Raw genomic sequence first — 26,963 nt, 5'->3', positions numbered from 1 at the left:
ACAGACGGATATAATAGCATAAACAGACAGAATTATATATAATCCAATGGGCACATTAGTAAATAGCTGTAAAGTGTTCAACTGACGAAGACATTAATAGATATGAGATTCCAAATATGTGTGTTCAAACAGTCTGTGTGTGTGTGTGTTCAGGAATGTAACAGTCCCAATAGGTCAGCGTGTTGTTTGTTGTTGGTGGGAGTTGAGTTGTCTCATAGCTTGTGGGAACTAACTCCTACAGAGTGTGGTAGTCTTGTACCGCAATACTGCAGTAGCGTTCGCCAGAGGGCACAAGTTTGAACAGTGTATGGGCTGGGTGGGTGGGGTCTCTGACTATCTTAGTAGGTCTCCTATGGCAGTGTGACAAGTACAGATCTTGTACAGATGGGAGGTTGTTTCCAATGATAACTTCTGCCGTTCTCACCACTCTCTGGAGGAACTTCTGATCTGAATAGTGCAGCTGTCATACCAGACTATGAGGCTGCTCTTCAATTACCTCAGATATGCGGGTTCTGCTATGTTGATATTTTGATATGCTCTTTCTTAGCAGATACCCACTGTCCTAGATGTACCATCCTGCCAAATTTAATTTTCTTTAAAGAGTTAAAGAGTGACTGAGCAAGTCAGTAAGTCAGCTTTGCATTATTTGTGAATCGATTACAAATACAATGTACCGTATATACTCGCATTTACGTCCTCCCATGGATAAGTCGGGACTTGATTTTACCGTATAATTTCCGGTATTTTATAATGTCGATCGTATAAGTTGAATGCAGAAAACTCACGCTTATTGGTCCAAGAGTTTATGATATGCTAACACCCACCTGAGAGAGTAACCACGGGGCACACAGCCTTTATTTATATGTATCGTGCCTACGTGACCACACGGTAATACCCGAACTATTCCGAAGCGACATTAGCACTGTTTTGTGTTTTTTGTATCTCACACCCTCGCACACCTTTATCGTAAGAGCATCCCTTATCTACGATGGAGCGTTCGATCAGAAGATAATATGAAGCTGGTTTTAAATTAAAAGTCGTTGAAGTGGCGAAAGAAATTGGTAGCTGCGCTGCTGCAACAAAATTCGATGCGTCTGAGAAACTGATGCAAGATTGGAGGAAGCAAGAAATGTAAAAAAAACAAAAATTAAGGGTCGTATTTTTGAATGGGCGTATAAGTCGGGGTCTGATTTTATGATCGATTTTTCGGGTTTCAAGACCCGACTTATATGCGAGTATATATGGTGCATCCTTCTAAGTACTTTTTTCCTGCCAAATTTCAGTCATTAGTATGCTCCCAGTTTGATGGGAGTTTTGGAAAAAAAAGTAAGGAGAGAGCTATAATTTTCAGTTCAGGGCCAAATAATAAGAAACACCAGGCACTGAAGGTTGGGAGCCTGCACTGATACAGCGCGTTGCTGCACCCACCACATGACGAACCACCTCAGGATCCCAAATTAGCAACCGAACACAGCCATGCGATGGGTGACATCTCAGCAACACACTGGTGTGCCAATCCTGCCACCAACCCCCAAGTTTTTCCTGTAGGTTGGAGGACCTGCTTGCAGGTCTGGATGCAGATTCATGTCATAGCTAGGACGAAGCAATTGCAGGTTAAGGGTCTTCCTCAAGAAGTGGAATCACTTCTGGCACTTACGGGATTCAAAGCCCAGCAACAACTGTGGCAACTTTGTTTAAGCGTCATGTGACTGGCCCTCGTCTGTCGCATTGCCGATGTCACTGAATGTGACGTTATAAATATGGCAATTGTCTAAACACTCACTGTCCCACACTGTAGTGGGTGAATCTACGTCTCTCCTGTATTAGCATTAGCATTAGCACTTGCTTCTTTGGTTCTTTGACTTTTGCTTTGACTTCTACTTCTGATTAACATTTTGGTCTTTGTTTTATGATTACTTTGTTATTTCTCATCTTTACGGTTTGCAATCCTGGCTTCCCCTGACCACTTCTTTTCTTGACGTATGTCATCTCCTGAGCCCTCATTTATGAAACTTTGCATGGATTCAAGCGTGTAAATATGCGCATGCCAAAAAGAAATCAGACTTATAAAACATGGCATATGCACAGTTCTATCCAATTTTTAAGACACAAGCATCTTGTAAATATGTAAACATGGAAACGTCAATATATGGAGCCTGCTAATCAACCTCATACATATGCGATCATGAGGCCGCAGATCTTCATTGGCTGATAGAGCCGCATCTTCCTATGGATGCATCGAGACTCCATCACCGGCATTCAAGAGTATCTGGCTGTGCTTTGCAACTGAAAGCGCAGATCATGTGTGGCATTACAGCACCTCTCCTCTGTGCTCTGAGGGTCAGGGAAAGGCATAAGGCACCATAAGGCCCCAGTGTTGGATTGGGTAGCTGCTGTCATCTGCCACATTTGATAATGTGATTGCTGTTACAACAAATAGTACAGACCATATAAAACACGGATGGGTTCAGCCACTTACCAAGCTAGCAATGACACCATCAAGTCTGCCAAAGCTAATTTACCTCAAAATAAATGAATCACGGGCTGACCAAGGCCACCGAGCCACAATGTTTGTCAGCCACATCCTGGCATCACAAATGACTTTTATGTTCATGGACTGTCACTGCTCACAACTAACAAAAGCAGCTTCATTCTCGGTAGGTGTCCTTATTGCAATATGAGTGCAGTAATTTGCTAAGATTACTTTAGGCAGACATTGCTGCAAATTGTCTTTTTATGTTGGCAAAAATGTCTCATTTTAATGTATGTGCACCCACACCATAAGGAAACCGAATATACTGTGGTACCTCGCCGGTCATTTAATGGCTTCCAGCACAGCAGGCATGAAGGGAGTGAAGTTTGACTAAGATATTCCTGACCTGTTGGCCAGTTCCCTGACAAGTGACAACATGTAGCCAAAATAAACTATTGTATTTTAGTGCAAATGCGCAGTATTGGTCCTCTTAAAATGGAACTAAATTCATCACTTTTGAGGTGTAATATGTTTGTCGCATCAACACACATTATAGTAATGGCTCGGTTTTATGGACTATTATGCATGCGAGTAGTCATTTAGATGGTTTGCTGCATTTCTCTATGTCAGGGGTCCCAAATCCGGTCCTGGAGGGCCCCAGTGACTGCAGGTTTTCATTCTAACCCTTTTCTTAATTATTGACCTGCTATTATTATTATATTATATTAAGTTTGCTGCTAATTAACATCTTTCGAATTAATTTTATTTGAGTTGCTATTGAAGACTCAGACCCCTTAATTGTTTCTTTTTCCTTAATTAGAAGCCAAGAAATAATGAGATGCAAAATGAGCCAAAACAGGACCAGCAAACTGTGTCCTTCATACAATACTAGCAAAATACCCGCGCAACCGCAGCGGAGAAGTAGTGTGTTAAAGAGGTTATGTAAACATATATATACATATACATATATACATATATATACATATCTACATATACATACATATATACATACATACATACATCCACATATACATATACAAATTAACACATCTACATATATATATATACATATGTACATATATATACATATAAATATATACATATCTACATATATACACATATATATACATATACACATATATATATATATATAAATATAGACATACATATATACATACATACATACATATATATATATATATATATATATATATATATATATATATATATATATATATATATATATATATATATATATACATACATATCTACTTATATATATATATATTCACGGCATTCGTAGTCTGAATCACAATCTGATTGTATGGGTGGTTACCTACCAGGTAACGGTTATGGTTGGCCAGCAAGTCAGCTAACATCCGCCACGGTGCCTTCAGTTGTGAGAAGCAGATCATAGAATGGTTGAAAAAAGTTTACTGTCAAATACTGCAAAGAGTACGCGACACGTGTTTCGCCCTAATTCTTGGCTCATCAGGCGTACACACTCACTGCACTCCCTTACGGGAATCGAACCTCGGACGTCAGCGCTAGAGGGGCTTCGCAGCGGTGAAGTATTGCTTTTAAATTTTAATTAAGAAGAAAAGAAAACCTTTTTAAATTGACGGAAAATATACCAATAACAATTTGTTAAGGATCTGTTTTTTGTGAAGCTGCCTTTACACAGCCTGTCCGCTGTTTTATAAACGAACGCCATATAAGGCCGTCCTTTCTCCTTCACAGTCAGTTCACGTGATTACGTGTGAGGCGTGATGACGTGATACGCAACCCCCGCAACCCCGCCTTCCACAGCCAGCGAGCTGCAGTCCATTACTGTATATGGACAAAAAAGAGGTTCCAGTTATGACCGTTATGCTTTGAATTTCGAAATGAAACCTGCCTAACTTTTGTAAGTAAGCTGTAAGGAATGAGCCTGCCAAATTTCAGCCTTCCACCTACACGGGAAGTTGGAGAATTAGTGATGAGTGAGTGAGTGAGTGAGTGAGTGAGTGAGTGAGTGAGTGAGTGAGTGAGTGAGTGAGTGAGTGAGTGAGTGAGTGAGTGAGTGAGGGCTTTGCCTTTTATTAATATAGATCTGAAAATAAAGAAAGATGAAGGTCTCAGGATCTGCTCAGGTCCCCAAAACATTTTAGCAGTGCTCTTAGAAAAGAGAAACTCCACAATTTCAGAAATGTCTGCTGTTGCACAATGAGAGCAGCAACAAGCCATGGAATTAAAGAACGGGTTTAATTAACAACAAGACTCGGCGCCTAATTAAGCAACTGGTTGGAGTGAAATTGGTTGAAGTTTAAGGTCCTGACTCAGTTGGTCGTCTGTTGGCTCACTCACTTCACATTTCATTTCTGTTTGGGTGCCATTTAAGAAAAGAAATGAAGCAATTTAGAGGAACAAATCTTAAAAAATAAGTCAATAAAAATTAATTCAAAAGAAGATAATTAGCACCAAAAACAGGTCAGTAATTAAGAAAAGGGTTAGAATGAAAACTGCAGCCACTGGGGCCCTCCAGGAGTGATCAGGGTCATCATGTCCCAGTTTCTCCACAATGTTGCCTATGCATGGGTCAGAGTTGCCATAAATATATGCACGGCCCCCTGTCAAGTTAACATTTATAAATCTCGACGTTTGCGTTTAAAGTTGTGACTGCACATTTCAAGCTTCTTTTTGTGCATACACAGACTTTATAAATGAGGCCCCTGGACGTGTCTTTCAACACATTCGAGGTGAATGGTTTCTCAGCTGCATCTTTCTGCCCCCACCGAAATGATCACTCTAGTCTCCCACTCTTCCTGTGATCACTCTCGTTCTCCTGTGATCCACGGTGCCGCGTGTCTATTCATTGCTGTACAAAGGAACAATGATGAAATAAGCTCAAGGCTCAGGGACTGCAGGATTTTTCTTTAACCGCCTAATAAGTGTGCATCTAAGAATAAGAAAAAAAACAAAACACCAAGAACAATGCCAAGAAGAAAAGAAAGGTCCCCACAGAATTTTTAACATAAAGAGTACAAGCGGCAGTGAGGAAAAAACATTTCAAACCAAATGCATTATTTGCATTCTCCAAAGGAAAGCCTTCTCTCACTTTAACAAGGTTTTACTCTTTTTGTTGACATTTAAAACAAAAGGAGAAAAAAATCAATTGGCATAAAAAATGCATGAATGAAAGAGGCAGCCTTGATGCTTTCCTCTGAAACTTGAGCTAAACGCTACGAGGCGACTAACTGCTGTTTGCATTCAGATCCTGGGTAGAGGAAAGAAGAGCGCCAAATAACGAAAAGAAAAAACTTAACAGAAGAGTTAAACAAAACAATTTTACAACCCATTCCAAAAGCACCCAGCATATCCAAGGCTTGGGCACTGGGTGAGAGGCACTACTGTATATAATGGTATTCATCACTGAATGCGCTCTTTTTCTATGGAGACGTATACACAGAAATGGGATACGACAATGGAAGTGCCAGCTATGGGCCTGGGCCCCACCCCTGACTCCTCCCTTTGAGTGCTCCTTGCCACTTAGCCCCTCCCATCCAGCTGCACTGCCTGGCAGTCACATGGCAGTAGGGAAACGAACACAATCCCAGAGTGTACTCTAGTGTTGTATCACACCATGTTGAAGTCTGAGGTTCTCGGACTAATGACCTAAGGAATTTTGCATGCATTGGTCAATGTGGCCTCTGCTTAATGTTTTGGTTCTTCTGCCTGCTGATGCCGCACATCTCCAGTGACCTGTGTTTACTTGCTTGTCTGATTACTGTCAGTGAAGAGTTTTACATAATCTCCAGTGTCCAATGTGAAGCCAACCCCGACACAGACAGGCAGGAGACAGGTTTTGTACCCAGCACACTGTTTATTTACAGTGCACAAATCGCCAACACACAACACAATTCAGTCCCTTCTCTGACGCCAGTCCATCTGCCTCCACTCCTCCTCAGGCTTTGTCCTCTTCCTCCCGACTCTGGCTGATGAATGGTGGGGACTGGCCCCTTTTTATAGTGTCCAACAAGCTTATTCTGGCCGCACTTCCGGGTGTGGAGAAAGTGCAGCCAAATAAGGCCCTGAAAGCATCTATGCCCCCCCAGACCCGGCGGTAGCCACGGGTCCCAGCAGGGTTGAGCTCCCATGCTCATGACCTGTGGCCCCACTGAAAACCAAGGGAGCTGCCCTCTCTGGTCCAGGGGAGAAACTGTTGTGAAAATACTCTCTCCCCAGGTCCTTCCATACTCTGGGTGTCCCAGCCAGGTAAGGGCTGCAGCCATCCACCACACCATATAGGCTTATTCAAGATACTTCACTTTTCTCCCACATCCAAAAAAGTGTTAGCATAACCGAAAACTCTAATATCGCACTTCACAAGTGAGTATAGGTGGTTGTATGAATGCGACCTGCCATCGGTTCTTCTTTGTTTATACCAGACATTCTGTGATACAAAAAACAATGGATGGTGTGACAGACAACATGAATAATTTGGCATCCTGACCCGGGTGGATGGTGTTCCTCTATTCTGTCTTGAATGGATGGTGACATCCCAGCCTGGAAGGTTGTGGTTCAATTTCCCAGGTTGTGGAAAGACAGTTAAAGTTCTTCCAGTACACTGGGTGGGTGCATCCTTCTAATAGAACTCCTGTTTGGACACCCACAAGGCTGCATGGGTCCTCTGTTGGGTTCCTTGGGTGCTGCTGGAAGAGGCTTCCTTGTCAGGTGGAGTTTTTGTCATAGTACTTTCTAGCTACAGTGTTGACATGCCACAAGTTCTACCGTGTAGCTTAGAAAGAAGACTTTTGTCTCACTGGGTCAGAGTTTGGAGTGGAGGAGGACTCAGCTCGTCTGGGAGGGAGAAAATACAAAACAGGAGTAGAATTGTGCTTGTTGGTTTGTGTGAAATGGGCCACATTTTAGAAGAAAGGTACACTGCAAAATAAAACAGAGCCTGAGTTTTGGCCAGCTGTGACTGGGGTTGTGTCCTGCATGTCACAATGGCTATTTGGTATGATTTTTGGAAAGCTGTTATGTTAATCATTTACTTTAGAAGCGTATTAAATGAAAGGTGACACAGAAGTTAGCATTCTTGCTCCAGTAACACGCTTTGAGGCGCGTGCATATGGTCCCAATATCCAATGGAGCACAACCCCTCACCAGAACATCTGCTATGCACCATAGCATAACATCACTCATCATCTGCAGTTCTTCAGGAGGAATACAGCACGGTCCTTACACCAGAGAAAGTTAGTTAGTGCTGACAGAGTAGAAATTTTATCGAGAAGTCTTCCATAAATTAATTAGCTGGGTCATATCTGATGACTGAGAAGATCAGAACTTTGCTGTCATTCAGTGGCCATACCTATTCGACGAATACAGAGATTGTTATCTTGGGAGACGACCCTTCTGGCTAACAGAAATGATGCTACATGGAAGGAAGATGATTATCATTGAGTAAGAACAAGCTCTGACATTGCTTTATAAGTGTCGTCCATAAAGCTTGAGCATGCCTTTCTAATGGAAGTGTAGAAGAGGCCTTCACTGTCGACGACAAGCACACAGCAGTGAGCCCCTCCTGAGTACGCGTCTCTTTGTGGTGAACGTTCTGAAGGGCTAGTCCGGTGATTGTTAGTCCAAAGGCTGTACCCTGGACACCTTTATGCCTGATGTAGAGGAACACTTTTTAATTTTTATTTAAGTTGGACTACTAATCTTGGTGTCACTTTGGCGCTTTTAATATCCAAGTAATCCAATTCTGCAATTAGAGCTTCAGTTTGTAAGATTAATATTTTTTTACCGTCTTCCTGATGCCATTTTGTTTTAGGGATGGTGATATTATTTGGTGGGTTTGTATCGTCTGTCTCCATGGGGATTTGCAATGAATGTGACATCATTGATGTGCCAGTATAAAGACCACCCTAAAATAGTCACAAATATCACAGAGTGGACCAAACTTTGAGTATTTCGAACTTTGATTACTGGTATTTTGAAACAAAGCTCTCCCCTTAACTGCAGTTTTTGGTTCTGATTTGGCTTTGATGCGTCTCTCTTTTTGACTTTCAGTTTTGACTCTTGCTTTACCCTTTGACTCTGCTCTTTCTTGTGATCTTCACTCTTTAGTTACTTGAACTGGTACAATACAGCCTGATTTTGATGCCCTGTTCTAGAATAATGCCATGTCCCACTCATGCTCCAGACTGGAGTTTGCAGTCAGACAATTTTGAGCTGCTTGAACGTTCACACATACTACTGCACAATTTAGAACTGTAGGTTTCAGATCATAGGTGGCCTTTGCAGACGATATTCTTCCCTCCGATAGCTTTGCTAATATTTAAAATTTGACACCAAACTGATCCATCCGTCCATTTTAGAACCAGATTAGGGTTGAGAGGACGTTGATACTATTACTCATTAATTATCAGCAAATTAAGCTGTCCTGCTGCCTACCATCCAACTTCCATGTCTGTATGCATAATGGGCAACTGTAGACTGGCCTTGTAAAAGTGTTTGCAAATATGTCCTTTGGTGGACTGCAGCCCTATCCAGGGTTGGTTCCTGCTTTCCACTCAGTGCTGGCGGGACAGGCCATGATTCTAATAAACCTAAAATAGTTTAGCTGTTTTATAAACTAAATAGATGGAGGAATGGAAACTGAGGTGTCCTCACCGTCTCCGAGTATCTTTCCAAAAGGAGTACAAAGGTTATCCCTCCAGCACAGGCACTCAGATTTTGTTTGATAGCCAAGCCAGCATTGTCACTCATGACATTATCATGAGTAACCTTGAATATGCTCGTATATAAGGAAGGAAGATTTTGAGATAAGGTAGTTTACACTCACTAATCATAGTGCTGGAAAGTGACAGTGTGTTACATGTTTATTAGCACAGGTTAGGTAAGACTTTTTGCTGCACTCATTACTTGTCACAAAAATGACCAACAAATCTACATGAACTGGCTCATTAGTTTAGAATGAAAGCAGCGGCATTCAGTGTGCTCCTCATCAGGACCGCACTCACTTTAAAAGCTCGTGGCCCCTCCCATCAGTATGAAGAGAGGCGGTGCCTAGTGAAGGATGTGACCTCGTTAAAATTCACGAATGAAAGGGCCAGAGCTGTCTGAATCATAGGAATCAAAATTAAAAAAATAAAAAACACATTAGTATGACTATCCCTCCAACAAAGGATGCTAATTCACATACATAGGCACATGTCCGCACAGGCTAAGTGTTCATGAAACCTGTTCACACTGAAAACAACTCCATTTTGTATGTCCATTTAGCAGAAACACTCATCTGTCCGCATCATACAGACTCCATTTTGTATGTCGGATCAGTGTAAAATCTCGTTTGTTTGCTTCACACCGACTCTGAGGCCATTTTTTATGTTCACTCAGTGTAAGCACTCATTCATCTGGTTCACACCAACTCAGACTCCATTTTTCATGTCTGCTCTGTGTTAGTGATCATCTGCCCAATTCACACTGACTCCAACTTCATTTTGTATGTCGATTCAGAGTAAGCACTCACCTGTCTGATTCACGGATTCTGACTCCATTTTGTACGTTTGCTCAGTATAACTGCTCATCAGTCTGGTTCACACCAACTCCAAATCTGACTCCAATTTGTATGCCCGCTTAGTGTGAACACTGATCAGTCTGGTTCACACCAATCCCAGCTCTATTTTGTATGTCAGCTCAGCATAAGTGATCAAGAGTCTGGTTCACAACAATGCCGATTCGGACTCCATTTTAGATGTCAGCTCAATATAAACACTGACCAATCCAGTTCATACCAACTCCACCTCAATTTTTAATGTCTGTTCAGTGCAAGCTTCAGAAACTCAGTTCATACTCTTTCCAGTTCACACCAACTCTGACTCCATTTTGTATGTCAGCTCAGTATAAGTGATCAACAGTCTGGCTCACACCAACTCGTACTCTGACTCCATTTTAGATGTCCGCTCAGCAGAAATGCTGAACAGTCTGGTTCACACCAACCCAGGCTCCATTTTGTAGGTTTGCTAAGTCTAAGTGGTCATTAGTCTGGTTCACACCAATTCGTACTCTGACTCCAATTTTTATGTTCAGTCAGCATAAACGTTGATCAGTCTGGTTCACACCAACCCAGGCTCCATTTTGTATGTCTGCTCAGTGCAAGTGCTCATCTTTCTAGTTCACACTGACTTTTATTCCATTTTATACGTCTGCTTAGTATAACTGCTCATCATTCCAGTTCACACTGACTCTGACTCTAATTTTGTTGTCCACTCAGCATAAACGCTGATTAGTCTGGTTCACACCAACTCTGACTCCATTTTGTATATCAGCTCAGTGTAAGTGATCAACAGTCTGGCTCACACCAACTCGTACTCTGACTCCATTTTAGATGTCCGCTCTGCATAAATGCTGAACAGTCTGGTTCACATCGACCCAGGCTCCATTTTGTAGGTTTGCTAAGTCTAAGTGGTCATTAGTCTGGTTCACACCAATTCGTACTCTGACTCCAGTTTTTATGTTCAGTCAGCATAAACGCTGATCAGTCTGGTTCACACCAACCCAAGCTCCATTTTGTATGTCTGCTCAGTGCAAGTGCTCCTCTTTCCAGTTCACACTGACTTTTATTCCATTTTGTATGCCTGCTTAGCATAACTGCTCATCTTTCCAGTTCACTGTGACTTTATTTTGTATGACTGTTCCATGTAAGTGCCAGTTCACACCCACTCTGACTCTATTTGGTATTTAAACATAAGCAGGAATCAAAACAGAAGTTTGCGTAATTTTCCAACAAGTTATCAGTTATGGAATAAATTGCTATAGTTTGAATTTTATTGATGTATTTTTTTATCTGTATCATAACTGTTGAGTAAGTGAATTGAGCTTCCCAGTAACAACAGTTATTAAGCTATATTGTGCTGAACATTTATGAATCTATTCAGGAATGTGAATGTGGAGGAAAGTCAAAGATATAACCATATTCCTTTTAGCTTGTGCAGAGGTTATTTATAAAACAATAATAAATCAAATAATTCTATAAGTAATCTTACTGATTTTGTTATCTTTATATATAATACACTACCGTGGCTGTATGTTTGTATTTTAAATCCCATGTAGCTCTCACACTGTTTGGCCTAATGACCTGACATTTGGTACACATATACTACGTGATGTTTACTATCCGCTTTCGGTGTGATAATTGCCCTCCAAGGTTATTCCTCTTTTTATTTTTATTTTAGTTTATTGTAGAATCAACTCTCAGCAGCGGCCAGAAGAGCGCCATTCTCATCCCCACCACCTTCACCGTCACTTCCCCTACCTCTTCATATCTATAAATCATTCTTGAGACAGACTGAAGACTGAAGTGCCAGCTTAAGTGAAAAATGAAAGAAAACTAAGTATTTGCAATACAAACATTGACTTAATCAGTTTTAACGTGAAAAGATGCCGATGGAAGAAGAGAAGAAGCAGGCTGCTAGGGTGGAGAGAAGAAGAGCTGCTCAGGAACAGCAAGCGCATCAACCTCTGAGCAAACGAATGCTAAACATACAGAGAAAGAGGATGAAAACTATGAAAGCTCAATTCAGTGCCGTTACTGGTACTAAACATTTCTATGGAGTACTCTTTGTTACATCACTGTTCATTGGGTCGGAAAGTGAATGCGAAACCACTCGGGTAGTCGCAATGGCTCAAATGGAACCTCACTACCTTCGCTGAGTTTCAGACGCTCCCTCTAGGTTCTTCCCTGCCCTGACTCTACCTTGTTGTCATCTTCTGTGTATTTCTGACAGCACTGTTGATACAAAGCACTATATAAAATAAACACATATAATGTGCCAGGAAAGCAACTATATAGCCACTCTTATCTGACTGCTGACACAGAAACTCTGTGACACTCTTGTCACCAACCACGCATCAAAGTCACGTCATGGTCAGCCACTGTGTGTCTGTGAGATAGCAGCGCAACACGTACCTGCGTGAAAAATGGCTCGTAAATCTCCACTCCCTTATCTGACCCCTGGGAGAGAATTTCCCGCCCGCGGCGCCAACTGTAGCGGACTGGGGGGTTCGAGTTGGCCACACAGCGCAGAAACACCGTCCTCTCATAGTAGAACTGCTCCTTTGCCTCTCCAATGCTCTGGTGTACCGTCACAATTGGGTCGTCCAGATCTGTGAAAAAGAAGAAGAGACAATCATTTCATCAGAGGAAAAACAAGAACTCTGCAAATCCATCCATCCATCCATTTTCCAACCCGCTGAATCCGAACACAGGGTCATGGGGGTCTGCTGGAGCCAATCCCAGCCAACACAGGGCACAAGGCAGGAACCAATCCTGGGCAGGGTGCCAACCCACCCAGGGCACACACAAACACACCCACACACCAAGCACACACTAGGGCCAATTTAGAATCGCCAATCCACCTAACCTGCATGTCTTTGGACTGTGGGAGGAAACCGGAGCGCCCGGAGGAAACCCACGCAGACACGGGGAGAACATGCAAACTCCACGCAGGGAGGACCCGGGTATCGAACCCAGGTCCCCAGATCTCCCAACTGCGAGGCAGCAGCGCTACCCACTGCACCACCGTGCCGCCCCTCTGCAAATCTGATCCTTCAATTTTGGAACACTGGGAAGAGTGAGACCATTCTGCAAGATTTGGGCAAACAGCTGCTCCGGAAAAGTGCAGCAGTCTGGAGAATACAGTGGGTACGGAAAGTATTCAGACCCCCTTCAATTTTTCATTCTTTGTCACATTGCAGCCATTTGCTAAAATCATTTAAATTAATTTTTTTCCTCATTAATGTACACACAGCACCCCATATTGACAGACAAAAAAAAGAATTTTTGAAATTGTGGCAGATTTATTAAAAAAGAAAAACTGAAATATCACATGGTCCTAAATATTCAGACCCTTTGCTGTGACACTCATATATTTAACTCGGGTGCTTTCCATTTCTTCTGATCATCCTTGAGATCACCTTCATTTGAGTCCAGCTGTGTTTGATGATACTGATTGGACTTGATTAGGAAAGCCACACACCTGTCTATATAAGACCTTACAGCTCACAACGCATGTCAGAGCAAATGAGAATCATGAGGTCAAAGCAACTGCCTGAAGAGCTCAGAGACAGAATTGTGGCAAGGCACAGATCTGGCCAAGGTTACAAAAAAATTTCTGCTGCACTTAAGGTTCCCAAGAGCACAGTGGCCTCCATAATCCTTAAATGGAAGACTTTTGGGATGACCAGAACCCTTCCTAGAGCTGGCCGTCCGGCCAAGCTGAGCTACCAGGGGAGAAGAGCCTTGGTGAGAGAGGTCAAGAAGAACACAAAGATCACTTTGGCTGAGCTCCAGAGATGCAGTCAGGAGATGGGAGAAAGTTGTAGAAAGTCAACCATCACTGCAGCCCTCCACCAGTCAGGGCTTTATGGCAGAGTGGCCTGTCGGAAGCCTCTCCTCAGTGCAAGACACATGACAGCCCGCATGGAGTTTGCTAAAAGACACCTGAAGGACTCTGAGATGGTGAGAAATAAGATTCTCTGGTCTGATGAGACCAAGATAGAACTTTTTGGCCTTAATTCTAAGCAGTATGTGTGGAGACAACCAGGCACTGCTCATCACTTGTCCAATACAGTCCCCACAGTGAAGCATGGCGGTGGCAGCATCATGCTGTGGGGGTGTTTTTCAGCTGCAGGGACTGGTTGTAATCGAGGGAAAGATGAATGCGGCCAAGTACAGGGATATCCTGGACAAAAACCTTCTCCAGAGTGCTAAGGACCTCAGACTGGGCCGAAGGTTTACCTTCCAACAAGACAATGACCCTAAGCACACAGCTAAAATAACGAAGGAGTGGCTTCACAACAACTCTGTGACTGTTCTTGAATGGCCCAGCCAGAGCCCTGACTTAAACCCAATTGAGCATCTCTGGTGTGGCAGGCGGCTGGGGGTGGTACCTAGCCGGGACGCCCAGAAGGACAGGAGGAGGGCTCATGCCTCCTCCGGACCATGCCTGGAGGACTCGGGACCCCAGCACTTCCGCCACACCAGGAAGTGCTGGGGGGAAGAAGAAAAGAGGCACACGGAGTGCTTCCGGAAAGGCAGCCGGCACTTCCACCACACAGGGGCGTGTCAGGGGAAAATTGCCGGGAACCACCTGGAGCTCGTCCAGGTGACTATAAAAGGGGCCGCCTCCCTTCATTCAAGGCTGGAGTCGGGTGGAAGAGGACGAGGTCTCAGAGTGAGAGAGGAGAGAAGGAGGCGGCCTGAAGGTATTGTGGACTGGCCTGGACTATTGGGGTGATTGGTGCTGTAGCACTGGGTTGTGCATATTTGAACTGTGTGCATAATTGGACATTGTATATAGGGTAAATAAACGTGTGTTGGGACTTCAAAATGATGTCTGTCTGTCTGTGTCCGGGCTATTTGCCACACTGGAGAGACCTAAAAATGGCTGTTCACCAACGTTTACCATCCAACCTGACAGAACTGGAGAGGATCTGCAAGGAGGAATGGCAGAGGATCCCCAAATCCAGGTGTGAAAAACTTGTTGCATCTTTCCCAAGAAGACTCATGGCTGTATTAGCTCAAAAGGGTGCTTCTACTAAATACTGAGCAAAGGGTCTGAATACTTAGGACCATGTGATATTTCAGTTTTTCTTTTTAAAAAAATCTGCAGCAATTTCAAAAATTCTTTTTTTTGTCTGTCAATATGGGGTGCTGTGTGTACATTAATGAGGAAAAAAATTAATTTCAATGATTTTAGCAAATGGCTGCAATATAACAAAGAGTGAAAAATTGAAGGGGGTCTGAATACTTTCCGTACCCATTGTACATCCCTCCACAAACACCTTCAGAAGATGTTCAGGAGATGGACTAGCAGCACCAAGCAATCCTTCTGCCCTGTCTGGTCCACTGAGGTGACTGCATGTGCCAACTTTCCTTTTCACACTGACAACAACTGCATCCTTCAGCTTCTGCTGGGTAAATAATCCCTCAGCTGCCATCACAGTTGCCCTTCTGCTCCCCAGTGTTGGCACCTCAGATTTCCATGGCTATTGTATGGTAGCCGCTTACTGTACTTATGGGTAAGCATACTGGCACTCCATGCATTATTAATCTCTTCCACAACCACTACGGAATTCAAGTCCCAGCCTCCTGAAGTGTACAAAATGGATAAAGCAAAGAAAAATTCTTCCGCCAGATTCCCAGCTGACATGGAAAATTAATTTTCCATCAGGTTTCTTTACATTTAGAAACCCCAGTTGCTGGTTTTTAAATCCCTAAGAGACAATGTGCTGAGCGGAGGTGTGCAGTAGATGTGAAAAGATGTAAAATTTACAGAAAAGGTAAAGAGTGCAAGGAAGAGGTGGTGTAAAGATGCAGACTGGTGCATATAATGGAGCCACATTCAGTCCCTGGTCGATTTAAACAGACCAATTGGCCTTGAGAGATTTGAAGAAGAGCACTAAGCAGACATGCCACAGCTCATCTGACTGTAGGCGAATGGCCTACTGGGGCTGCCCAGTGCGTACATTTGAGTGCTACCCTCTCCCCCTGGTGGGCACTCAGGAGACTGCAGTCATATAAACTAGTGATTTATCAAGACGCTGTGGGAGAAGGGAGCAGCTGCAGTCTAAAAGCTGCGATTCCTCATGGATCCTTGGGTGACGTGATTCATGAGCCTCATAGAGCTGCTGCCAGAAATCAAAATATGCAATTTGCAAATGTATACAAAAAATAATTCATCTGGAAGACTGTCTTGGAGATAATGAAGGCTCTTTTGTCTTGCCAAGCCCAGTTCACTCTGGACTCAGAGAAAGGTCACTCGCTGTAGAAGTGATGGCACCGGCCTGCTTTTTTTTACTGCTTATCTGGTTTCTGGAACACTATGTTCCAGATTTTGGAACTAAGGACCCATGAGAGGTGGTGTCACTGAGAAACTGCAGCACAGACAATCCATTCTGGTGGTGGCTTCTTTAAACTACGAAGAAAACCGTTTGAGTTTCTTAAGTCAGTTGTTAGCATTTGTTAAATTAAACAAATGCATGGTGGTGCTCAGTTTGACTCAGTTGATCGAGCTGCACTGTTGGACATCCTGAGACTTTGCAGGATCCCCCCAAAGTTAATGGATATCATGGCCGGCCTGTACACTGGTACTGTGAGTGATCTGCAGAGTGGAGGCAGAACCTCTGTGTTTTTCCCAGTTGATTCTGGGGTTTATCAGGGGCGTGTTCTTGCTCCTACTGTTGTTCCTGCATGCATGGACTGTGATTGTGGTGTCCAGCAGCTGTGGGGCATCTGCTGTGACGAGAGATTCACTAATCTTGACTTTGCCGAAGATACAGTGATCTTCGCGGATTCAATGGAGGCTCTGATGGGGGCTCTTGAGAGACTGAGCGAGGAGTCTGAGTGTCTGGGCTTGTGAGTGTCCTGATAAAAACCGAGAGCCAGGCCTTTAATAACCTCTTGGGCCCAGTCATCAGCAGTGTGTCTGTCTGCAGAGAGAGTGACGACCTCGTCGAGAGGTTTACTTACCTCGGCAGAGACATTCAACTCTCTGGTGACTCTTCCAATGAAGTCAGCAGATGGATTGGGAGAGCATGGGGGTCATAAGGTCACTGGAAAGGGGTGTGTGGAGCTGCCAATATCTCTGCAAAAGGATGAAAGTCCAAATCTTATTCAGTACTGTGTCTCTTTGGAGAATCCTTGAGTACCGCTGGTTTGACTTTGTGTCGAATGAACGATTGCTCATGGAGTCCCAAATGAGGCACATTACCTCCATTGTGAGGGAGTGTCAGCGATGGCCATGTTTTGTTATTCCTCAAGGGTGATCCTGCTAGCAGGATCCTCATTGTTGAGGACCCGAGTGGCTGGACCAGGCCAAGAGGATGCCCATGTAACACCTGGCTATGGCAGATAGATGGTCATTTCTAAGGGGTTAGGACTGGACTGTGTGTTTACCTGGGGGTTTGTCATGTTTAAAACTTACTGCCTAGAAATGTGCTGCATATACATGGGTCAGTGAACCAGTGTTTGCCAGCTTGGCTGGCATCCCCTACCCTAACACCTAATCCAATGGAAAGACAGAACGGAAATCAGGATGAACATAAATCAAAAGTAAAAAAAATACATTATCTACATATAACTGCCCAATTTTTATTAAAACTAGGGGGCTCCGTCCCCTGCTCGCTTCGCTCACCAACCCCTGGGTTTGGTTAATTGGATATACAATTTAAAGAGATTGTTATTTTAATGAGGATTGTTACATATGCATTATTTTCACTTTTACTTTAAAACTTCAGTTAAAACAATATTTGGAATTAACTTTTCTTCAAGATTGCATACAATTTTGATTCCATGTTTGGATGTACATCGTGACAATGCAACGCATAACTGCCCGTGAGTGAATATTGTTTCTTTCTCTCTAATAAATAAACCGACTTTTTCAATTGTTTGTCCCTGTGATTTGTTAATTGTTTTTGCTAAAGCTATTCTCACGTGAAACTGTAAACGTTTTAATATGAATGCCATATCAAGATCTCCTTTTCTGTCTAATGTTATTCACGGAATATGTATTACATTACCTTTCTTGTCGCCAGTTAAAATTTTACATGTTAGAATTGTTGGACCAATATTTAATACATCTAATCTTGTTCCATTGCATAGTCAATTAATTACAACAGCGCAAGTGAGCAGAGAGCTGAGGAGACTTCGTGCCAGCAAAGCAGCGGGTCCAGATGGAGTATCGCCACGGCTGCTGAAGGTCTGTGCATCGGAGCTGGGGGGTCCTCTACAGCGCATCTTCAACCTGAGCCTGGAACAGGGGAGAGTCCCGAGGCTTTGGAAAACATCTTGTATCACCCCAGTCCCAAAGGTATCACGTCCTAGTGAGCTGAATGACTTTCGGCCTGTTGCTCTGACATCACATGTGATGAAGACCATGGAGAGGCTGCTGCTTCACCACCTTAGGCCACAGGTTCAACACGCTCTTGACCCTCTGCAGTTTACATATCAGGAGAAGGTGGGAGCGGAGGATGCCATCATCTATATGCTACACCGATCCCTCTCCCACTTAGACAGAGGCAGTGGTGCTGTAAGAATTATGTTTCTAGACTTCTCTAGCGCCTTCAACACAATCCAACCTCTGCTCCTTAGGGACAAGCTGACAGAGATGGGATTAGATTCATACCTAGTGGCATGGATCGTGGACTATCTTAAAGACAGACCTCAGTATGTGCGTCTTGGGAACTGCACGTCTGACATTCTGGTCAGCAACACAGGAGCGCCACAGGGGACTGTACTTTCTCCGGTCCTGTTCAGCCTATATACATCGGACTTCCAATACAACTCGGAGTCCTGCCATGTGCAAAAGTTCGCTAATGACACTACTGTCGTGGGCTGCATCAGGAATGGGCTGGAGGAGGAGTATAGGGACCTAATCAATGACTTTGTTAAATGGTGCGACTCAAACAACCTACACCTGAACACCAGCAAAACCAAGGAGCTGGTGGTGGATTTTAGGAGGCCCAGACCCCTCATAGACCCAGTGATCATCAAAGGTGACTGTGTGCAGATGGTGCAGACCTATAAATATCTGGGAGTGCAGCTGGATGATAAATTAGACTGGACTGCCAATATTGATGTGCTGTACAAGAAAGGACAGAGCCGGTTATACTACCTTAGAAGGCTGGCGTCCTTCAACATCTGCAATAAGATGCTGCAGATGTTCTATCAGACAGTTGTGACGAGCGCCCTCTTCTACGCAGTGGTGTGCTGGGGAGGCAGCATTAAGAAGAAAGACGCCTCACGCCTGGACAAACTGGTAAGGAAGGCAGGCTCTATTGTTGGCATGGAGCTGGACAGTTTAACATCTGTGGCAGAGCGAAGGGCGCTCAGCAGGCTCCTATCAATTATGGAGAATCCACTGCATCCACTAAATAGTATCATCTCCAGACAGAAGAGCAGCTTCAGCGGCAGACTGCTGTCACCGTCCTGCTCCACTGACAGATTGAGGAGATCGTTCCTCCCCCAAACTATGCGACTCTTCAATTCCACCCGGGGGGGGTAAACGTTAACATTTAACATTATACATAGTTATTATCTGTTTTTCACCTGCATTATTATCATTCTTTAGTTTAATATTATATATTGTATCAGTATGCTGCTGCTGGAGAATGTGAATTTCCCACTGGGATTAATAAAGTATCTATCTATCTATCTATCTATCTATCTATCTATCTATCTATCTATCTATCTATCTATCTATCTATCTATCTATCTATCTATCTATCTATCTATCTATCTATCTATTACTCATACACAAATTATGCAATAACATTACGATACATCCTTCTTTCAACAGTAATTGGGCTGGTGGAAGACCGGACAGTGTTTAAACTTGTAGATCTTCTTCATGATATTGTAAGTTGATGTTTTCATCTTCCGCACGATCACCACCAACTGCTTCAGCATAGTCTATTGATACACATTTAATCAATTTGCCGTGTAACCGATTGACAATTTTCGCGTTAATTCATTTGATTTCATTATTTCTCGCTGCCATATTTAGATGAATGGGTGATTCTAAACTGGATCTTCATAAGTGTGTGTGTGTGTTCATAAGTAAGCCCTTAAATGGATTGGTGTCTGTCCAGGTTAAGTGCCGGAATGCACCTGATGACCGTGGTCTTGTTTGAAAATAGTTGTAAGTAGGGTGTGACTTGAAAGAATCTCATGGCAAAAGTTTCCATCTTGAGGGACTTCCTTCCAAAAAGTCTCTTCAAAAAGTCACGTCTCATTGCAGGATTTTTTATTATAAAAGAGAGATGTATTAACACACTTACTTTTGTAATTTCTTTGTTAACCCAAAACACAGAAACTGGGAAATAGCAGCTCACTTAATTAGGCCAGGAGTTCAATTAAAAACTGAAGCTGTTTGGGACAAAAATCTGCAGCCTCAGGGGGTCCGCATACAGAGTTTGGGAATTGTAAGAGCTATTCATGTAATAATACTAGGGGGCTTTGCCCACTGTTCACTTCGCTTGCCAACCCCCGGGCCTGTGCTACGTGATAGCCTCTTTATGGGCTCTGCCGCTCGCATATGGGGAGGCGGATGTATAATTTAAACAGATTATTATTTTCATGGGATTTGTTACCTATGCATAATAGAACTAACTATTTTACATTACAGCGAGTAATTAGCCATATCAGAAAATAGTAAAACGTAATAATTTGAAAGTAAATTATGTTTCATGTTGCATTAAAGTTATTCGTTGCGCAGTACAATTTCATTGTTTGGCTTTGAAATTAACACGGAAATACTTTTTAAACTTACACTTTTACTGTAAAACTTCAGTAAAAACAATTTTTTGAATTTAATTTTCATTGATATCGCATTGAATTTTGATTCTGTGTTTGGACTTTCATCGTGACAATGCAACATATAACTGCCCTTTATTAAATAAAATGACTTTTTTGAATGTTTGGCTCTGAGGTTTGTTAATTGTCTTTGCAAAAGCTATTCTAACAGGAAACTGTTAACGTTTTAATACGAATGGCATATCAAGATCTCCTTTGTTGTGTAATGTTATCCGCTGAAGATGTACTACATTAAATTTCTTGGATATATTCTTCTTTCTACAGTAATTCGTGCGGTAGAAGACTGGGCGGTGTTAACAGTTGTAGATATTCTTTGTGATATTGTAAGTTTATGTCGTCATCTTCAGCAACATCACCACCAACTGTTTCAGCACAGTCTATTGATGCACATTTAATCAATTTCCCGTGTAACCGATCGACATTTCTTGCGTTAATTCGTTTGCCTTCATCGTTTCTCTGTGCTAGGATAGCCTGTGTACTTATTTTTTCTGTTGATAACCCTTCGTGATAAAATTTTTCAATAAGATTTGGACATTTCTTCTTTAACTGGGAACTTAAAGTGAGGAAAACGTTAAAATTTATAGGAGATGAGAGAGCAAGAACTGTGTGTGTCAAAAGCATTCACACAAATGAGAGGTGAGATTACAGTGTGCGTGGTTGAATAAGGTTGAGAGGAGGGCGGGACTTGAAAAAATCTCATGGCCAAAGTCTCAACTTGTCCCTGGATTTTGTTATATAATAGAGAGATATAAATGGCGGTATTAAAGTATAAGTATCCAGAGATTAACCCTGCCTTTGTGTACAATGAGTAGGTGCTCCATTAGTCTGCCCTGCTCTTAGCTTTAATTCCATAAAGGGGTTTGCGTCAGATGATTGCTGTCAAGCAGAAAACGGGGCAACAGGTTTTGGGCTTTTTTAGTTGGATATAGGTTTAAAATAAAGGAAATGGTATTTTTGGAAATATGTTTTGATTAAGTTTAAACGCTTTATTATGTTTTTTTTTTTATTTTATCTGTGTTTTCTAATAAAGTTCTTTAAAATTATATAGAAGTGCCTAGTAGTTTAACGTTGGTCCTTCTTAAAGTGGTACTTAACAGGGAGTTGCTGCTATAGAAACCACTGCTCTAGGTGAGCGCTCATTGGCTGACAAATCACGTTGACACAAGAACCCACCTAAACAATTACAGAACATGGCACAATAAATTCAACCACTTATGTTCTGTCATATTGAGTCGCAGAGCGCACGGACAGAGTCGCTGGGGGTCACACTACATAACTGTAATCATGGGCACATGCAGTGGCCATCTTCAACTTTTTCAAGATAGAAATAAATGTGGGCAACGGAGAAGACATGTAGGGTCATGCCAGCGTCACACTCTGAGCTCACCATGTGCAAAAAGTGCTGTCATTTCTACATGGTGTGACCAAAATGCATGCAGATCCCCTTGTCTGAATTGTATGATTTGTAATTTTAAACTGTGAAACAGAGGGGAAAATCAAGGAAATCCGTGTCCAAACAAAATGGAGGACACTGAATTTTGGCAGTTGGTATGAAACAAGACAAAGTTCAGAGTGCCAGTAGCCTTGTGATGCAAACATGTGTCTTTGGCCATAACATTATGGAAGGCACTGAATTTTGGCAGTTTGGTGTGCAACAAGACACAGCTCTGAGCGCCTGCAGGCTTATCGTACAAAAACACTACAATGTTTTCTCTGATGCCTCAAGGTTTTCATTTTTTTCACTTAAAAAGTCAAAACGATTCACTTCTGTAAGTAGCCAGCTTTGTTGCCAGTTTTCTTTACAGCTGAAGGCTTCACGCTTTCATTTGGTAATACTGTACTGCAGATGATGTCGTTTCTTGCCCAGGAAATCTGTGTTGGATGTGATTTGAACATTCCCGTGTGGTTCAGGTTTTTGGGATGAATCTTGTGAGGTTGATGAGTTTGGATATGGGGCATTTGAAGAGCCTGCTGTAGATTCCACATGGGCTGGAACAGCATCCCGGCCAGAAGAGGGGATGGCTCCTTACCCAGACTGGAGGATCCCAACAAGCAGATAGGCATCCCGGCCGGGGAGAAAGAAGGGATCAGACCCGAAAGAAAGGACCAAAAGGGCTGGACGGATAGCCCATTGGAAAAGAAAGATGTTGCTGGAGGTTTTTTATCCCCCCAGTGCACTAGATGGAGTCCTGGATGTTCGTGCCCAGTAGAAAACCATCCGGGCATGCCGGGAGATGAAGTCTGGCAGAGCAGCCCTGCTAGGGACACTGGGTGCCATAAGAGGGCGCTGCAGGGAGACAAACTCCCTGTTATAACTGACTTTCATGCAACCTGGAAGTGCTTTCATCGTGCAATCGCCCTGGCACCGGAAGTACTCCCGGGTCTGTAATAAAAAGGACCGTACTCCATTATCCAGGCGAGTCGGAGCTGGGAGGTAGTGGAGAAATGCTTGAGTGGAGGGCAGTGTGGCAGGGAGAAGGAAAGTATTGTGGAGAGGAAGACCCGTGTCCGTGCTTGTGTAACTTTTGGAGGTATTTATAATAAAACCTTCCATTATTTGCACCCAGGACTGTGTTGGGGTTTGGGGCTCGCTGACACCCAACTTATATCACACTGCTCATGTTGGTTGGCTTTCTAATGAAGTGCCCATGTGTATAGCAGCGTCATCTGCTTATAACTGATATTCCTCACTATACAGGAGCAAAATGTCCTTTAGACTGCGTGTAACAAGGAAATCTACCATCAGTTAGCCCCCTGAAACAGTAAAGCAATGGCTCATTTTATTTTATTTTTAAACTTAAGCTGATGACCCATCTAGGTAGTCTTCTGACTGACAGAATGTGAAACACAGCCTTAGACCAATTAGTCTGATCCATAATAACTCAACCATGAGCTCAAATTGTATCTCGTACCTGACTACTGTTAGATACCTAACAAGTAAAACAATTTAAAGCCTTCTCTGAAACCAAAACCAACTCTACACATTGTCTTCTTTGAGCTACATCATTTGTATGAAAATGTGCTATATAAAGAAATGCTGTTGTTGTTGTTCTTAAGAATTACGTCTGAGCGCTTTCAAATCACTTCAGCCTTTTTATGTCCAACACCTCCTGACTCGCAGGTTCAGTAAACCCCAACATATGATAAACTATTTGATGCCTCCTGATGTCAAGATATGTAAGATGTTGAGCTGTTTTGGGGTTGCCTACTATATTTGGCCCTCTAGACTCGAATAGCCCTCATTTGTAGGCCATTTGTTGACCATATTGTATGTCGGAAATGACACCCTTATGATAAAGAGCAAACCAATAGCTATCTTCAGCAAAAATAATCGGAAGGACTTGAAGCTGTGCAGGCCACAAGAATTGACCCCTTGAGTTCACCCCCTAATGGAACACGACGGCTCAAATTTACTTCTTTTCACAAAACTTTACAAAAAAAATGGAGAACGGGAATAGAGGAAAGTCGTGTGTTGTTTTGTGCTATTTCGAGTTTGCTGATCACAAATGTAGTCATATATGTTTTATATTTGATTCTTTATCGGTGGTCTTGCCCCTCTAACAGCCACTCCCAAAAGGTTAAAAATGAAACATTTCAAACATAAGCATGTTTTAAGACTTTTTTGAGGTCATTGATTATGAATATGATATTATTTGTGATTGTTGATCCTTTACTAAATGTCTATCCCTCTATGAACCAGACAGTGAAAAATCACACATTTCTATTACGACTGAGAATATTTAGGCTTTAAATGTTTAAACTGAAGCAAACAGTTTAATATTTAAAATATCTGAAACGACTATTCTTGTTTATTATGTACTTCTACCTCATGAAGTAAATTATTACATTTCTTATAAACATCCTGAATTAGGGGTCACTTAACACTAATTACAGAGAGTTAAGCTGATTCTGACTTTGTACAATAATATTATTTACTCGTAACAATGATTAAATATTGTGACAACTCTATGGTAGCGTGCCAGCCACCCAACCCGACACAGACAGACGCAGGAGACACGCTTATAAAAGCACACGGATTTCATTTTTGTTTCTTCACTTGTGGGCAACGTCTTCCCCATTCCCACAAGTACACAACACAGTCCCAAAGCACAAACACACCTCTACACAATACTCTTCTTCTTCTTCCTTGCTTTCTCCTCCACTCCTTCTTACTCGGCAAGCTTCGTCTCCCTCCTCCCGACTCTAGCTCACCGAGTACTGTCTGCTGACTCCTTTTATATGTTACCCAGAAGTGCTCCAGGTGCTTGATGAACCACTTTTGGCAGCACTTCTGGGTCTGGTGAAAGGATCGCCCATATGGGCTCAGGAGCAGCTGCAGCACCCCCTGCTGGCGCCTCCAGATCCGAACAGGACTGTAGACAACTCCATCTCCCATAAAGCCCTGTGGGAATACGAGGCATCCCTGCAATCTGATATCTGGTGTCCCGGGGGACGTAATGTTCCACCCAGGCTCGCTCACCCGGTCCTCCCAGCTGGGCAAGGACCCTGGCCATCCGCCACACTAACAAAAACTGCATGAATAATACTAAAGAAGTAAAGAAATAAAAATGATACTTGAAAATAGAAACTAGAAAACAAAAGTAAAATTTGCACTTTACAAAGCAAAAATGAAGTCCCAACAAGTATTCTAAACCCAGAATACAAAGGTCAGAACTAGGAAAATTACTGGATAGGAAATGAACACTGAATTCAAGTCCACTAAACATCTGGACGAGAGCAGGCCATTCAGCCCAAAAAAGCCTGCCAATCCTCTCCAGTTAATTCTTCTAAAATAACATCAAGTCAGGTTTTGAAAGTCCCTAAAGTCTTACTGTCTACCGCACTACTTGCTCACTTACTCCATGTTGTCTGTGGTTCTTTGTGTAAAGAAAAACCTCCTAATTTTTCTGTGAAATTTACCCTTAACAAGTTTCCAACTGTGTCCCCGTTTTCTTGATGAACTCTTTTTAAAGTCACAGTCTCAATCCACTGAATTCCATTCATACTTTTAAACCCTTGTGGAAAAAATAATTTTAGGGTAACAATAGCATTCATCTTAAACAAATAGTATAAAGAGTTAATAAATGTCAGAAACCTGTTCAGGCACACCAGGAAACCAGATGAAGGTCAAGTGAACAACAAAATGTACACTGAAATGTAAGAATTGGTTTGGGAAAAATACTGAGATGGTCAAGTAAATAATGTAACAGAAGAAAGGTTGACGTAATATAAAAAAAGTAAAGAAGGATGACTAAGAGATGACTAAGAAATCAGCAGATGCCGTATAAACGAGAATGGACAGTTGCTACATGCACAGAAATTTCAAGAGTGGTGGCACAACTCAAAGGTGTAAGAAGAACCAGAATATAATATAATATTAGACTTTTATTTTATATAAATCATTTGGGTGTAAACCGATGAACCAACCAGAGTAAAATGTATGCATTGATTGACACTGCATGTAAATTCAATAGTTTATAAAATGAATCTCTATTTGTTTTCTCTGACCATGCTGTAATGGACTGCTCTTGAAGAACGCTCCCTCCAAGGCATTTTGCTGAGGAATAATTAAAAGATATCATGGACAGCAATTCTCCTGCCTGATAACTGATTTGTCCTGTTAGAGGATGTTTCTTTCTTTAATAAGACATTAAACTTCTACCACATCCTTCCATCGTGTCTCCTCTTAACCTTCTTTCACTTAAACTGTAAAGGCTCAGCTCTTTTAATATTTCCTTTTAATTCATTCCCTGTAGCTGTGGAGTCAGCCTATTCGCAATTCTCTGGACTCTTTCTAGTGCTCTTATGTCCTTTTTGTAGCCTGGAGACTAAAACAGCACACAGGACTCCAGATGAGGACTCACCGGTGTGCTATAAAGGTTTATCACTTTTTATTTTGGGAAGTGGCAGAAAACCAAAGTAAACACAGAAGGAGCACATCAGGATAGTGCACAGGCTGGGATATGAACCAAAAAAAAAGTGAAGACAATCATAAATCTAGATTTGAAAACCTTGGAAATGTGTCTCTAAGGACAGAAAACAAGTAGCAGAATCAAAATAAAAAGGCTACTAGAAAACCCGCTCTGAATATTTGGACAGAAGTCATCTGAGTGAATGGCTGACTCCTTT

The 26,963-nt window shown here is 42.4% G+C and overlaps 1 protein-coding gene across 4 annotated transcripts in view; it reads right to left on the bottom strand.

Annotated features, from left to right (window-relative positions):
• The window catches only part of mdga2a (MAM domain containing glycosylphosphatidylinositol anchor 2a), a 379,952-nt gene that overhangs the window by 182,280 nt on the left and 170,709 nt on the right, over positions 1–26,963 (bottom strand). For all 4 annotated transcript variants that reach the window (XM_028821620.2, XM_028821618.2, XM_028821621.2 and 1 more), the window contains exon 4: positions 12,429–12,625. In XM_028821620.2, coding sequence (XP_028677453.1) covers positions 12,429–12,625 — 197 coding nt within the window. The remainder of the gene's footprint in view (positions 1–12,428; positions 12,626–26,963) is intronic.

This window comes from Erpetoichthys calabaricus, chromosome 16, assembly GCF_900747795.2.
Source record: "Erpetoichthys calabaricus chromosome 16, fErpCal1.3, whole genome shotgun sequence".
Taxonomy (NCBI): Eukaryota; Metazoa; Chordata; class Cladistia; order Polypteriformes; family Polypteridae; genus Erpetoichthys; species Erpetoichthys calabaricus.
This window is presented reverse-complemented; position numbering and strand designations above follow the sequence as displayed.